The 17,445-nt window shown below is 41.2% G+C and overlaps 1 protein-coding gene across 1 annotated transcript in view; it reads right to left on the reverse strand.

Annotated features, from left to right (window-relative positions):
- Positions 1-17,445, reverse strand: part of LOC137430448 (metabotropic glycine receptor-like) — an 80,328-nt gene that overhangs the window by 40,412 nt on the left and 22,471 nt on the right. Inside the window, exons 2-5 of the mRNA XM_078782652.1 lie at positions 6,202-6,371; positions 3,058-3,126; positions 2,803-2,912; positions 69-307 (exon numbers count right to left, since the gene is read on the reverse strand). Of these exons, the coding sequence (XP_078638778.1) occupies positions 69-307; positions 2,803-2,912; positions 3,058-3,126; positions 6,202-6,371 (588 nt within the window). The remainder of the gene's footprint in view (positions 1-68; positions 308-2,802; positions 2,913-3,057; positions 3,127-6,201; positions 6,372-17,445) is intronic.

A 17,445-nucleotide genomic window follows, 5' to 3' on the forward strand; every position in this document is an offset into this window, starting at 1 on the left:
GATAATACTTAAACTTATAAAGCTCTAAGATGCCAATATGTTCAATATAAAGCAGGGGGTACACTCACCAAGGGACAGCATATAATCCCAATATTCAAGGCGGCAATATAAGAAGCGTAGGCCAGAATACGTGGTGTTGTGCTCCACCAGGGACACTCCGAGACTCAAGTTGTGCCAAGTGGCCATCGTCCAGGCAACAAGGAACCACACCACAACAAGAAGGATGACAAAGAGGACCCGCAGCATTCGTCCGCTGGTCAGGTAAGGCAAGCGCTGGGCTGTTCGTGCCAAGAACACCTTGAGAACTCTACAGGAGAAAGAGAGTAAGGGGAGGGGACATGGTGCCTCTCAAAAATGTTCTCTTACCTTCTTTAAAAAAAACCTTTCCCATGGCATAAATGAGCCAGTGAATAGGGGTGATTAAAGAGGAAGAAGGTTTTCTTGTGCCAGAGCACTTGATCCTATGCTCAGGGGATTATATGCTTCAGTAGTGTCACAAAACGAGGAGCTTAGTTTCTGGATAATGGGTCCAAAGCACCATGTTTGAATCAAAATTATATCATGTTAAGACTGGACTGACGTCTTCACCTTTCAGCTGCTGTGTAGTCTGTCTTCGCTTCCTAACGTAATAGGATCAAACTCAAATCTGTCATTCTTAAACGCTGCTGCTATGGTGCTGGATGATAAAGTGCACTTTGATTTTGGAAGGGGATGTTAAGTTAACTGTTAAGTCGTTTGTGGATGTTAAAGATCCCATTCAACCTTTCAACACAGTAGGCCATTGTGTGCTGATACCATGGCCAAAATCCCAATGATTGCCTCAACTACAGTTCAAAAGTCAACAGACGAACCACGTGTTGTATCTCTTGCCATGAAATCTCTATATAATGCAGAGCAAGTATGTTGTATGTATGTTTCATATACTCCTCCAAGAGGATTTGACCGAGGAAGCTGAAACTGTCAGGGACGAGGGCACCCTGTAGTTGTCTCTGCAAGTTTCGTCTGAAATTTTTTTTTTCATCCATCTTGCCATTTTCTTCCTTTGGGGGGAGTGCAATTCGAATTATCCGAGCTATATAACCACGATGTATTATACATGGACACTAGCAATATGCATGCTTTTGCTTCATATACAGTGCCTACAGAAAGTCTACACCCCCTTTCAAATTTTTCACCTTTTTTTGCCTTATAGCCTGGAATTAAATTGCATTAAATCAGACTTTTTCCACCTTTATTTACGCATCGCATCCCACAACTTCCAAGTGAAAAACAAATTCAACAAATTTCACAAGTTTAATTAAAAATGCAAAACTAGAATATATTGCTTGCATAAGTGTCCACGCCCCTTGTAATAGCAATGGTAAATTAGCTCAGGTGTAACCAATCACCTTCAAAATCACACAGCAAGCTAACTGGCCTCCACCTGTGTTCAATTGTCATGATTCTGATTATTTCAGAATAAAATCAGCTGTTGCTGTAGGTTTCCTCTACTGGTTAGTATATTTCACAGGAAAGACTCAACCGTGAGTTCCAAAGAGCTTTCAAAAGGCCTCCGGGGTAAAGTTTTGGAAAGGCACAGATCAGGGGATGTGTATAAAAACAAAAGTCCACCTTGAGTCATGTTTGAGGGATGCAAAAAACCACTCCGGAGATTATGAAGCCATGTGACAAAAAGTTTAAAAAAAATAAATAATAAGCTTTTTTGCCTAAATGCAAAACGTTACGTTTGGCTAAAACCCAACATAGCACATCACCCAAAGAACACCATCCCTACTGTGAAGCATGGTGGTGGCAGCATCATGTTATGGGGATGTTTCTCATCAGTAGGGACCGGGGTACTTGTCAGGATAGAAGGGAAAATGTATGGAGCAAAATACAGAAAAATCGAAGAGGAAAACCTGCTGCCCTCTGCAAGAAAGCTGAAATTGAGAGGGAAGTTCACCTTTCAGCATGACAAGCCGAAGTACACAGCCAAAGCTACACTGGAGTGGCTAAGGAACAAAAGGATAAATGTCCTTGAGTGGCCTAGTCAGAGCCCCGACCTAAATCTAATCCAAAATCTGTGGTATGACTTAAAGATTGCTGTCCATCAACGCTCGCTACGTAACTTGACTGAGCTTGAACAGTTTTGTACAGAAGAATGGGCAAATATTGCCCAATCAAGGTGTGCAAAATCGGTAGAGACCTATCCCAACAGACTCACAGCTGCAATTGCTGTCAAAGGAGCTTCCACCAAGTATTAACTCAGGGGGGTGGACACTTATACAATCAAGATATTCTAGTTTTGGATTTTTAATTCATGTTCTGAAATTTGTAGAATTTGTTTTTCACTTGGAAGTTGTGGGTTACGATGTGTAAATAAAGGTGGAAAAAGTCTGATTTAATGCAATTTAATTCCAGGCTATAAGGCAACAAATGGTGAAAGATTTGAAAGAGGGTGTAGACTTTCTATACTATAGGCACTGCACGTAAACCAGGTTATTTTTATTTTCCGGAGCGATCAAGGCTGCGGTCTGTTGCCTATACACTGCCAACATAAAGGGATGTCAGAAGAACATGCTGCCGCAGGGCGGTACTCTGCTAGTGGCTTCAATGGCACTTCGTCTCCTGCACAGGAAATTATAGACTTTGGATTTGAGTTAATTAAAAAGAAGATCCACCTCTATTCTTCCTACCCCAATACCAACATCCTTTTGCTACAGTATTTATACCATGTTGTCAGTAATGCATGAGATGCCAATAATATTTTTGTGGATGAGAGGGTGTTGTGCAATGAATGGGGGAGTATACAAGGTAAGCAACCTGTGCAGCTTAAGGATAATGATGCCGTAGACGATTGCGAATCCCAGAAGACGGACCCAGCGCAGTGCAATACATCGAAACACACTTGGATCGAAGTACAAGATGAAAACCTGGGGAAATGATAGAACCACGTGTTCGGTGAGACATGCGGGCTACAGCCGTAGCTTGGTTTTATCCAGAAATTTTCAGTAAAACAAGCAACATCATTTGAAAGGCAATAGAGGTTCCAGGGATTTAAAACAAAAGGTCACTCACAGGGAAGGACAGCAGGAGTGATCCGAAGAGCAGGAACTCCAGCAAAAGAATTCCGGATGAGCGAACACTCTGTTATAGTAGAGGAAGGTGTCATAATCAATTTACTTCTGACTGTAGTAAATGCAAAAGCAAGCGGTAATATAATAAAAGAATTTAAAAAAATTTTTTTAAGTGGGAATGAGAAGTTGTTGAAGCTCTGGCAGTAAACACAGAGTATTGTTCAACTTGAAACACAAAATAACAAGGACAGTGCAGTATACACACGACGTGTATTTATAATTGTCTGCTTTATATTGTTACGTTTATGGGGGTAGGTTAGAGAATACCGTAGGAAAGGTACGATTGAATAGGAATAGTATGGACCGTGTGACGTGTCAGAGCATTTCAATGTAATAAGTAGGGAAAATGCAGCTTAAGGTTGTGTATAAATGTGCATCATATGATGGATGATGACGTGTTAATTATTTCCGGCCAAGAAGAAGTATTAGGGATTAAGGTTAATTTCCCCTGTTCGTAATACCCCCTGTGGCCATCCCTAACATTTATAACATTATCCGGCCAAGTTGTTCACGGTCCAATGGACACGATGGGGCGGCGACCTGCCTAGGAGAGGCGGAACTACAATGGTTCGATGGGCGGGACCAGCAGGTCCCCCGAGCGGGAATGTTTTCTGAGAGGAGCTTGTGAGTCTGAGAGAACTGAGAGAGGTCTGAGGAGATTGGAGTGTGCTGAGAGGTTGGAGAGCTTAAAGACGGTGATCCTGCCTGCCTGCCTTGGCCCCGAGAGAGAAAGCGGGCCATCTACGCCACTTGCCTCGATACCGGGCGGCCTCGGCGTTCGACGTTGCCGCCATTTTTCCGGGCTTCCCGACTGTGTGGCTTCGGCCTTCTATGGCTGCTAACTTACCACAGGATCCATTTGGTCCAGCTGAGTGCCATGGCATGACTTTTCCCTGACCTCACCCTGTGTGTGTTTTTGTGTCTGTGCAGAGGATCCTCGCCGTAGCATTTTTACCTCAGCACTTTTTATTTATTCTCATTCCGTACCTTATTTTATTGTGAATAATTATTGTTACATTTTTGTGCATTGTTATTGTTGGGTTTCAGAATAAACCCGTATCTTTCGTGAGAATAAATGCTTCGTGGTTCTTCGGTCCCGCGCGCGCAATAACTGCCATAATTGGAGATCACCTCAGGAGTTAAAGCTTGGTTCGGCTCATCCGTCCTCAGCTCGGAGGTAACCAGCTGCAGACAGGACAATATGTTTACAGCATTGGAGACTACAATTCAGTGTCTGAAGCTGAGGATTCTGATGTGAAAATAGTACACCTATCTCAGTTTTAGAAATGATGAGTCGTTCGTTCATATGCAGCACAAGTCTGCAGGGTAGAATCACTGGCTGAGGTGTGGCCGTGCCACTGATGCAATGCCCTCTCCTGGTTAGGGCAGGAATTTTGAATTCAGCCATGGTGCCGGCGACAGCTCACCTCCTCTTCGCGGAGGACACCGATGGATCTTCAACATCCACCAACAAATGCTGTCAGATGGGACGCCCCAATTTAACGTCCATCTGAGGGACGGCACAAACATTGATGAACCGCCGTGCCAGTGAAACACCAGGATGACAATTTATAGCTATTTCAGGATTCAAACCCAGGTTAGACAGCCCAGAAGCAATTGTGCGTATGTCTAGGCCATCCTGTCAGTCCTGGTTGATGAGTAAGGTGGCAGCTTAGAGAAGTAGAAAACTAACATAAGGTTTTGGTTGGTTTTCGGTGAAAAGGATAAAAGTGTTATACGAATGTAAAAATAACAAACACTCACCATTGCCAATTATTGACTTTATGCCAGGCCATAAAATGTACAAACAATGGAAGCTGTATTTCCAATAGTGGATACAAATCCTGTAAGGCTGGCAAGTCTAGGTTAGACGGATGCACACTTGTCTCTGAGCTGTAAAGTATGGGTTTGAATGTCGGTCTCGCGACCTGTCATCCTGGTATTTTTCAGGCAGGTGGAGGTATCAATGTGTGTGCCGTCTGACGGACCGACGTCAAACTACACCGAGTATCCTGTCTGCTAGCATTCGTTACTGCACATTAAACATCCCACGGGGTCTTTCGTGAAGAGTATGTGAATTATCGTCGCCACCCTTAACAAATTCCAAACTACTGCACTCGCACTTATAATGTCATGCGCTGGGGTGGCAACCCACCCAGGAGTGTAACCCCGAGCCAATTAAATTCCCTCGGCAGCCTCACGCGCCTAACAGTGCGAGCTAGGATAAACCAAAAAAATAAATCCTGTGATAAACATTGTCCTTACTATTCTGTAAGCAGCATACAGAGTGCAGATCCAACCATAACTTCAGAAACGACTCTCTAGTTTGTCAACAATGGATAGGCCAAGACCTTCACCCAGCATCGATAATGGAGACAAAGGATATTTTGGTAATGTGATCTCACTGTTGCAACATCTAAAAGACTTACATTAGCACCTCCTTTGCAATTAGCCTGAAAAAAAAAATCCTCATACCTTACCAACATTAAAGTGTATGTCACCTGCTATGTCCCTTTGGGGAAATGACAACAGCAGCAGGAGGGATCGAGGGGTAGAAGTCATTGAAGTTTGCACTATGTGCTTGCCAGATCAGTCTAGCCATTCCGCTCAAATCAGCAGCGGCCACCGCATAAGAGTGCCAAGTTCCCACGGTAACAATGGCAAATCCCAAAGGCACGAGGGAAGTAATATTCAGGTAAGATACATTGCACGTAATAGCCTGTCCTGTCCATCAATTGAACGACACTCTCAATCTTTCCGTTCCTTTCTTGCTCTTGTCTGTCTAAATTCTTCGTACTCATTTATTCCTGATCCCAAAGCAGACTTCTTTTTTTTTTTTAGAAGTAGGTTGCTGCATGCCAGCCAGTTGTCCGGTTTTCACCATTGGAAGTCACCTTTTGCTAGCTTGAAGCAAAGTACCTCTGACTCTCTGCTCAAAAAGTCATCATTATCAATATAATTGACCATCAGACGGCCAATGGGGTGCAGGAGGACCACAGGTATATCTCAAATCACATTTAACTTCAATAATTTTTTGCCTCACTGGTCATCTGAAGGTTAACAGAGTCCTTGTCCTTCGCCAAACCTTGTTTTTGCGGGCGTGGTACACCACCGTCATGCCGAACAGAATCAGCAGCAGGCACCCCAGCTGCACGGAAATCAGAGCGATGTGCAGTGCAGGACGTGGCTTGGCCTCACATGGACGAGCATCCTTGCAGTTTGGGCAGCCGGGCGCACAGGGGATACATCGCACCGCTGTGATGGAATTGGGTTTGGGTGGGAGAGGAGGGATAATCTTTGAAAATTAGATTCAAAGGTTACGTTTTGAGTGATGTGCTTATTTATATCACGTTTAAATACAAAAATAACCAAGTCTTTTCGTTATGCCATGTGATTTGTGCAGTTTCAAGTGGTTGAGTACATTTCCTGGAACATTATAAAGACGTCACATTCATTGTGCCAAAACCTTATTCGATTTTGCCCTAAAGCAGGCTTGAACCAACGTGCTTACATTTGCCACATTTGACTTGCACAAAGGAGCAACTTATATGCAAAAGCAAAAGGATGTAAAAAGTTTATCTTAATCCTTCCGTCCAAATCCAATTGACCTGTGGAATGATGACAACGTGCACACAGTAGAATGGCGGCCGATACCAGGTTCTTTTCCGTTGTAGTGACTGTGCCATGGTTGACGACTTGAATTATCGCTTTACAAAATAGCCTTTTGTGGAGTTACAGCCAAGTGTTCCCTTAACCAGCAAGGCATTAAAGTGAAGCTGGAAAATCTCAAAGTGCTGTGAGGGAAGAAACAAGATCAATAATACTAATAAGAAAAAACTGCTTATATTTGCAGGTTCGCTGAACGTCAGTGTTTTATATGTGCCTGATGTTTTCTTCATATTTTTTTTTTTTTTTCTTACTATATTTTCTGATATTTACTTTATTTATATTTATATTTTATATATTTATTTATATATTTATTTTTATAATATTTATATATTTTTATATTTATATATGTATTTATATATTTATTTTTATATTTATATTTTTTTGTAATATTTATATATTTATTTATATATTTATTTTTATAATATTTATATTTTTTTTATAATATTTATATATTTATTTATATATTTATTTTTATAATATTTATATTTTTTATAATATTTATATATTTATTTATATATTTATAATATATTTTATTTATTTATATATTTATATTTATATTTACTGATATTTATTTTATTTATTTTTCTTACTATATTTTCTGATATTTCCTTTTCTTTTTTTGATATTTTCTTACTCGCACACTTCCACTTCCCCATTCTTTCTTCTTTTTCTTACATTGTTTGAGACTTTAAAAGTACACAAGAACTGAAGCACCAGTCTTGATGGCGTAATGCTTATAGAGTATCCACTGTGAGTGAGTCTGCGAGGACTGTGAGTGAGACTGTGAGACTGAGTCTGCGAGGTCAGCTGTTCAAACATGACCCCGATCGAGTCATACCAAAGACTTCTTTTTTTTTTTTACAAAGTAAAGCATGCTGCTTCTTTGGTACGTGCTTCTTCCTTTCTTGACACTCAGCATTTAAAAAGAATAGAGCACGGACAGACAGCCATAGGTCGGCACCTCTACAATCCCAAACGAATGTCCTCATAAGATCACCCCTGTCCACCCAAGGTCAAAGTAGAGACCATGAAGAGTCAAACAGCTTAACTGTAAAATCAGATTGTGTTGATCTATTGCAGAGCTCAAGACCAATTGAAGTGTTCCCGTGAAAGAGTATTTTTTTTTAATGAATGAGTAACTTTTAAACCGGAGAGGTGTATCCATAATCCAACAGGATGGCCCAGTGGTAGTGCACTTGCCTTTGTGTTGTCTACTCTAAGTTTGATTGTTGGGCCGAGTATGAGTATAAACTGTTGGAATGGTGCTTCGCAGGCTTGGCACGACATCACAAAGTGTGCCATCCCTCTGATGAACGTTAAGGTGGATGTCCTGTCTGCGAGCATTACTTGGTGGATGTTGAAGATCCCAAGGTGTTTTTCATGAAGAGTAGGCGAGCTATCGCCAGCACTCTGCCCAAGTAACAAATTTATACCCTGACTACCACCGGGAATGAAAAGTAAAATCACCCAGTGTAATCCTTGCCATGGGGCTGCTTTGGCAACACTGAACCTGTCTTTGAAAATAGTGTGGCTGAGGAAGAGAGAAAAATCCACAGGAACATTTAGAATTACATTTTAGAATCTTTAAAACCCATCAGAATTACCCTTTAGAACTCATTAGAATTACCCAAAATAACCCTCTGGAATTACACTTTACAATATTACACTTTAGAACCCACTAGAATTACACTTTAGAACCCTCTAGAATTACACTTTACAATATTACACTTTAGAACCCTCTAGAATTACACTTTAGAACCCTCTAGAATTACATTTTACAATATTACACTTTAGAACCCTCTAGAATTACACTTTACAATATTACACTTTAGAACCCTCTAGAATTACACTTTACAATATTACACTTTAGAACCCTCTAGAATTACACGTTATAATATTACACTTTAGAACCCTCTAGAATTACACTTTATAATATTACACTTTAGAACCCTCTAGAATTACACTTTACAATATTACACTTTAGAACCCTCTAGTCTAGAATTACACTTTACAATATTACACTTTAGAACCCTCTAGAATTACACTTTAGAACCTTCTATAATTACCCTTTAGAACCCTCTATAATTACCCTTTAGAACCCTCTAGAATTACACTTTACAATATTACACTTTAGAACCCTCTAGAATTACACTTTAGAACCTTCTATAATTACCCTTTAGAACCCTCTATAATTACCCTTTAGAACCCTCTAGAATTACACTTTACAATATTACACTTTAGAACCCTCTAGAATTACACTTTACAATATTACACTTTAGAACCCTCTAGAATTACACTTTAGAACCCTCTTTAATGACCCTTTAGAACCCTCTATAATTACCCTTTAGAACCTTCTATAATTACCCTTTAGAACCCTCTAGAATTACACTTTAGAACCCTCTATAATTACCCTTTAGAACCTTCCATAATTACCCTTTAGAACTCTCTATAATTACCCTTTAGAACCCTCTAGAATTACACTTTAGAACCCTCTATAATTACCCTTTAGAACCCTCTATAATTACACTTTAGAACCCTCTATAATTACCCTTTAGAACCCTCTAATTACACTTTAGAACCCTCTATAATTACATTTTAGAACCCATTAAAATTACCGTTTAGAAGCAACTAATGGTGATGCCTCTTCGTGGTGGTCGCACCCCCCAACGCAAGACGGGGGCCAAATCTTCCCCCCTCTTCCCTGCTGGTTTGTCGGATTCGTCGGAGCAGTGCGGTCGCCGTCAGAGCGCTGATCAGTCCACATGGACTCCCTCTCACCTTCCACAAAAACACCTCACACAGAATCATTCAAAGCACCACACATTACTCTCACACATATGCATGACATATCTCCACAACAAACGTTTATTTATTTATTATTTTCATTCTTCTTCTTTGGGGAGTGACCTCCCCTCCCTCCCCTCCCTACCCATTCTAGCCAGACATAGAAACCAACCAGGGGACCCCAACCTCCTGAACCCATGAAACGCACACAAAACCTTAATATCCTCCAACACAACACAAACGGCCTCATCAGCAAGACCATGCAACTTAAACACTTCATTCTCATAAACAACATTCATATAGCCATCATATAAGAAACCAACTTACACGAGAAAAACAAACTATATCACCGACTATCACCGACTATCTGACTGTCGCCGACTGGACTGGACTGGACTGTCACCGACTATCCCCAACTATACGCACAGACAGACCGAACACCAGAGGTGGAGGCCTCATCACATACATTCACAATTCGATTCGATGCACAAATACCACACGAGACACAAAAGCACTTTCACCACCAGACGACAAACACCCTGCAACTTCAAGCGGTAACAAAACAAAATTCAAAATTGGTAACAAAAAAGAACACACAAGCATCATAAGCATTTACATTCCACCAGGCATCCCCCCCCCCCCCCCCCCCCCCACTGTGACAACCAAATACCGTACTCACCACAACTAAGGAACCTTCGTTCCCTCCCAAACACCATCATCAGAGGGGACTTCAATGCCAAAGAGACGGCCTGGTACACCCATCACCAACCAAACTCCATGGCCAGACCATTGTCACACAACTAAATTCGTTATTTATACTTAACAATCCAGACCAATACCAATACCAATACCAATACCAATACCAATACCAACACACACACACACCCACACACACACACACACACACACACACACACACACACACACACACACACACACACACACACACACCTACCTGGTTACAATAACTCATCACCAGACAAGGCATTCTGTTCTCCATCACTTTGCACCACAACCACATGGACAACAGTTCAACAACTCCCTTCAGATCACCAACCCATCATCATTACCATAAACGCAACTATAAACCTCAACGCAAACAAAAACATTCACCAATTACAAAAAAGCAATGTGGGACAACTTTGAGCACGACACTGAACAAAATTTTCATCAACTTATAACAACATCACTACCATTGACATCCGCATCAAACAGTTCAATATAATCATCACAACCGCAGCTACCAAATACATTCCAAAGGGCAATATCAAAAATTACAACCTCAACTACTCGCCTGAAATGACACATCTCATCAAACAACGAGACGATCTAAAACAACACACAGACACCCAAAAACCAGACAAAGTAAAAATGATTCAAATACTAAACACAGAAATCAACAACAAAATACTCATGAAAAAAAACACAAAACTGCTCCTTTCTACAAACACTAAACCAATCAACCAATAGCAAGCACTTGTACAAAACCATAAACAGCATCAATAACTCCAACAGTGGCATAACACCCTCACATGCAGCCAAAACTACCACAGCCAGCATACAATCAGAAAAAACAACAATCCGACATCCTCATCGCCAATTACGCAAACACAAGTCACATGGGTCCCAGAAAAGAGGAAAGATGGATCACAAGACGCAAACTCAGCTACCAACTCGACACCACCATCATGCCATTCGCTCCCGCATAAACAACAAAAATAATCAAAAACATCGACAACTCGCAGGCTACCGGCTCTGGCAACATCTCCAATTTAAATTTAAAAACACCTTAGACCACAGGGCATATCAGCTCTCAGAAATATAAGCGATTTCTCCGACCAAAACTCAAGAATTCCCCAAATTTGGAAACTTTGCAAAATCATTATCCTCCTTAAACCAAACGAAGATCCCACCAAAGCAGCCTCTTACAGACCTATCACATGACTTTGCACACCCTCCATGGTTACAGAACACCTTATACCTACACTCACAAACCCTCACATCCCTCTCTCACACACCCAACACGGATTCAGACCAAACCACTCCACCACCACGCTCCTCACACAAAACACCTTTGAAAGCTTCAACAATAGAAAACTACCAAAATGCACTATTCTCACCACAGTAGACATCAGCAAAGCGTTTGACACACTCCCAAAGCTCTTACTCACAAACAAAATACTCAACACAAACATGCACAACACCAAACGCTGACTCGGCCAATTACCTGTCATGCAGACGGTCATTTGTAAATTTTTAACGGCAGGTCATCACGCACACAACACTACAGTGACTTCTAGTTTTACGTGCATCAGTTTATACAGTAACAGATTGTGCAGGCAGAATCGATTCACCAAGCTTGTTCCTCACATACTGACGAGCGCCTAGCAAACGTTTGGTTTGTGGGGCATGGTTTAAAACCAGGAACAACCAATCAACTCTGAGTACACGAGGACGAAGCATGAGGGTGACGAAGAAGAGGATTATGTGGACTCTCTCATGTCAAGGAGCTTGGAGCTAAAAGGTGCGATAACGTGGCGCGAGTGAATAGTGTACTTCACTGTTCTTTGGTTTCCCTTGGGATTATCAGCATAGTGCTACTTCCCCACCCATTCGCTGTTCACAACAACCCGAAAAACTTTTCTACTTCCCAGGGTTATTTTTTTTTTCCGCTATTTTAGATCGCTTTTTGCCGATGGAATATCCATTTTGCTTAACCACCGCTCTGGTCACCCCGAAGCATTGGTATTTTAGTCTCCTGAAAATCAACATTTCACGACGGATTTACCCGCCGAGACCTTCGACCAGCTTCTGGGAAGCATTGGCCGCACCTCAGTGAAACATCCACCTTGATTCCCATTTCGCCATGTTCGTCGAGCATCACTGAAACAGAAGATTGTCAAGAAGCATCTAAACACCGCATGACCACACATAAGTAGAAATTCACACACACACAAAATTTCTAAAATGCTTTCCGAATGGAGTCCCTCAAGGCTCAGTAATTTCCCCCACACTCTGTAATCTGTTCATGCACGACATTCCACAACCACCCAATAACGTACAAATAGTCTCATATGCGGACATCACCTCGACTCATAGCAACAGCAGCACTGCCACAGCACAACTTCAACCCTTCCTCAGCACCCTACAAACCTGGCTCACCAGAAAGAGACTAAAAGTAGCCCCCTCAAAATCAACAGTCATTCTTCCAACAAATTATACCAAGGAACATAGCGCTGCACCACACATCACACTGAACAACATCCCTATTCCACACACACAACAAACAAAAATACTCGGCGTCACTTTTAACACATCCATGTCATTCTCAGATCACATCACGAACATTATAAAAACATGCACGCCCAGGCTGAACACACTTGGAGCCACTCACAGGCATCGACTTTGTACACCACAACGAAACGACATCACTAACATACAAACAGTACATTAGCTCAGTCATCAACTATGCCAGCTCATCTTGGGCCTTCAGCCTATCAAACACACCTCTCAACAAAACAAAGCCCTTTGCATCATCACAGGTGGCACATTAACAATACCCATCGAGCATTTACACACAGATAAAATTGCAAAAATCAAAGACCTCTTAGACGTGAGAGGTGCACAGTTCCTTGCACCAGCAAATGCAAACCCCAATCACCCATGCCACAACATGTACAACCACCCACAGGCCCCTAGACACATTAAAACACACACCGCAAAGACACTACAGTGACATCCCTTCGTAACGTCCCCCCACCAAACAAAGGAAACTACAAAAAACACATCCACACCCACATCACCATAAACACAATAAGCAATCTGGGCCCAAACAGTATCCACCTTGATACTTCCTGTGTGTGTCGTTGGTTGTCATCTCCATTTGCGGGTTTCAGGAGGTGGAGCCGAGTCCTCCCAGGACCCAAAGTGTCCACCTCCGCTTCGGTAAGGAATCACAGTTCATGGACCAAGCTGTTCAACTTTTTCAGTTTTGTTCCAAGGGCTCTTTTCAGAAACGTGACAGTGCAGTTGGCTTCACACTCTGGACTAGATCCTTTCAACCGTGCTCACCGCCGACCTTTCACCCATTTGTAACCCGCTGCGGTTTACTGTATGAACTGCATGCTTGAGCTAAGATGCCACATCGAGAGTTGGGAGTTAACTTGGATAGTTTCCTTATAAAGTTACCTTCTGCCTCCTGTCGTATGTTGGTTTCACCCTTAAAACACCACTAAGGGCACAGTAGTGTCTATTTATTTAATGCCGCGACGCTCTCTGGGTTACCAGTGTACTCACCATGATGCCCCGAAGTTGACACAACAGTACGTCTATTAATTATGTACGGTTTGAACGTGAGTACGTCTATTACGTATTATTGGAATGTGACAAAATCGGTAAATTACGTCCATTAATTACGTACAATTGGAACTTGCCTTTTAGATATTTAGACCCGAAGACCCCTTTATACCCTTCAGACCACTTAGACCCTTTTTGGACTTTTTAATACCCTTTAGACCTTCACACCATTTAGAGCCTTTAGACCTTCATATCTTTCAGACCTTTAAATCCGCTTTAGACCATTACAGACCCTTTTAGAAGTTTTAAGATGTGTTCGACCTCTTCAGACAATTCAGACCCTTTAGACCTTCAATTCCACCCTTACGACTACTTCGACATTTTAAGACCTTTGAGACATGATAGAACCTTTCGACCCTTTGAGACCTTTTCAGACTTTTACAACTTTTGAGTTTTGACCTTTACACCTTTTCAGACCTTTGCCCTTTAGACCATTTGGACCTTTAATTTGAAATCAATGACCTTTCATTTCGTAAGTCCTTTCATTTATTTGTCACACAAAATACACCACACAAAACAAGTCCTGGCGAGGGTCTGTAATCTCCGATTGCTCTTTCCAGTTACCTCCACCACCGAAGGTGGACAGAGCTCATGTTTTCACCCCTGTCTGTCTGTCAGATTGTCAGCAGGATTTCTGAAAAAGGTTATGAATGGATTCGGACAAAATTTAATGAACAGGTTGGGTGTGCGTCGAATGTGAATTGATTAGATTTTGGTGAAGATCCTGATCTGGATACTAGAATTGTAAAAGTGATTCATTATTAGTAGATGGGGCCAAAAACGATACATAGCACGATATTTCAAAAAGCTGTGGATGACTTATGACAAAACTTAGTGGATGAGTTGGTTAAATGACAAGAACAAGCCAATGAGATTTTGGTTAAGGTCTGGATCCAGATCTGGCCCATCGGTGCGATACAAAACGTGAAGTGTTCAGCCTGGCGGAGGTATACACCCTACCGAGTGCCGTTACAGTTGTGCTTGTGAAAGTAGCTTAGCTAATATTGTAGAAATGAAAAGGAAACTGGAATGTTCAAACAGAATTCGAGCATTGTGTGCCAATGTCGTGATCAAATTCCCTGGTTTGGGTTACCTGCATAATTACCGACACTACCTACAATATATGGGAGTACTGGGATGTGGATATAGCACAGGCATGATGGGCTTGGCTTAATGGCGTATACCTTTCTTGATTACCTTGTGAAAATGCAGGCCTCAATTTTAGTATTGCCCAATCATGGTTTAATGGAAGTATATCTTTAAATTTTAGAATGGAGGGAGGAGGACAAGGCCTGCATTGTACTCATGATACACCACCTGTTTACAAGCATTCCAATAAAACCAACTGAACAACATGAACGTTTCCACACAAGATTATCAGCATGAAAAGCAGGATTCCATAGAGCACACCTCACTTTGTTAATTGGTTCGTCATAATTAATGAGCAGCAATTACTTTATAATCACGTGGCTGGGCATTAAAATCCCTTTTGAATTTGGAAGCAAAATGCAGACAAATGTTTGTGCCCAAAACTTCTTACATGGCAGATGTACTTTATGATTTCACTGCATTGATGTGATTCGTTTGTAATCTCAGTGGTGAGTCCATGTTGAATTTTCATGCACCAATGGTACATGAGACGGTGCGAAGATGGCAATGTTAAAGGAGGTTGGAATCTTGGGAATCGACTACATCAGCTGCTCATTATTGTAGTTGTTGGTATATTGAGGGATCCATCAGGCTGAAATCTTGGACTATGGTGATTCATGAATTATGTGTTTCCATAAAATTTTACATCTCATGGGTGGCTTACCTTCCAAAATCTTTATTTCATCGTCATAAAAACAAAGAAAGATTGATCAATTTATATTGACATTGGATTTCCACAAAATGATGCACCGATCATTTTGATATCGCAGCAAAGATACATATGTTTTTGCTGCTAAATCAAACTGGTTAATGTAACATTTTGTCTTTGTGTATATATATATATATAAGCAAAGATTTGCGGTTGGGAGTAAATCCAAATGACTCCATGGTAAGATCTCCAACCTTTAATTGAACAAACAATGACTCAACGTTTCGATTAACAACATGTGACAAAGCCACACGCCTCCGTTAATCTTCCTCAAGAGTGATAAAATCATCTCAACATCCCCTTATATGCAAAGTGGGCGGGGTATATGCAAAGTGGGGTGGGCAAAGCTGGACAGCCAATGAAAGCGTATCACACCGCTCTCGTGAACGGAGACGTTACTGACCAAATTCAAAAATCAACCGCTATTAACGGTTCAAAATAATCCTGTAAGCAATGCTCGATTATAACTCAAGTGTTTAGAAAATCAGGAACAATCATTACATTTAATTAAAAGTTAAACTTGTAAACAATTAAATTGTAAATTAAATTAAAACTGTAAATATATTAAAGCAAAAAAATTTTAAGATAAAATAAAATTGCCATAATATCAAGATCATCACATGTGGCCCTATGCGGTAAAGGGGAATGCGGGAAGGGGGGTATAGGGGGTGATAAAATGTGGGGGGGGGGGGGAACCAGAGGGGGGGGTGGAAGCGGAGGGGGGGGTTTGGGAGAGGGGTGGTTTGGAGGGACGGGGAGGGGAAGAGGGGGAGGGGGCAAATTGTCCAAATAAAAACCTTGTGTGACATATTATGTGGACTCGTTGTTCAAAGTACGGAATGCCTGCTTCGTTTACACAAGAGTGGGTCAAACGCTACCGGTAAGTCAACCACCTCTTGTGTGATCGATCACCGTATATTTTGAACCGTTAATATGCGGTTGATTTTTGAATTTGGTCAGTAACGTCTCCGTTCACGAGAGCGGTGTGATACGGTTTCATTGGCTGTCCAGCTTTGCCCACCCCACTTTGCATATACCCCGCCCACTTTGCATATAAAGGGATGTTGAGATGATTTTATCACTCTTGAGGAAGATTAACGGAGGCGTGTGGCTTTGTCACATGTTGTTAATCGAAACGTTGAGTCATTGTTTGTTCAATTAAAGGTTGGACATCTTACCATGGAGATATATATATATATATATATATATTCGTATGTTCTCCAAAGTTGAAACCCTTATGATATGCGAATATCATATGGAAATGTTGACCCCCATACTCTAATTCTACTTATTGACCTGAACGACACCCCCATTTTCCCCCATTACCATCAAATTTCGGGTTTATCCACAAGTCAATGACCTGCTTTATTGCTGGGTTAACCATCCCTGCCTCGAACATGATAAATAAGACTTTTTTTCACAAGAATCGGGAAATTATACCTTCATGCTATAGTCAGGTTCACAATGTCAATAAATTATATTTCGTTCAAAATCATGGTAGATTAGCAAACCTATACATTTTTGGAAAGGTTATAGCATAAGGAAACTAAAAATCAATGTTTACATTTGGAGAGATACCTGTATGGCGGCCATTTTGGATTTTCAAAATGTCCACTGTAAAATACATATTTTGTTCTATTTCTGCCTCTAATTACCGTAAAA

Source organism: Myxine glutinosa, chromosome 7 (assembly GCF_964187855.1).
Source record: "Myxine glutinosa chromosome 7, kmMyxGlut1.1, whole genome shotgun sequence".
Lineage (NCBI taxonomy): Eukaryota > Metazoa > Chordata > Myxini > Myxiniformes > Myxinidae > Myxine > Myxine glutinosa.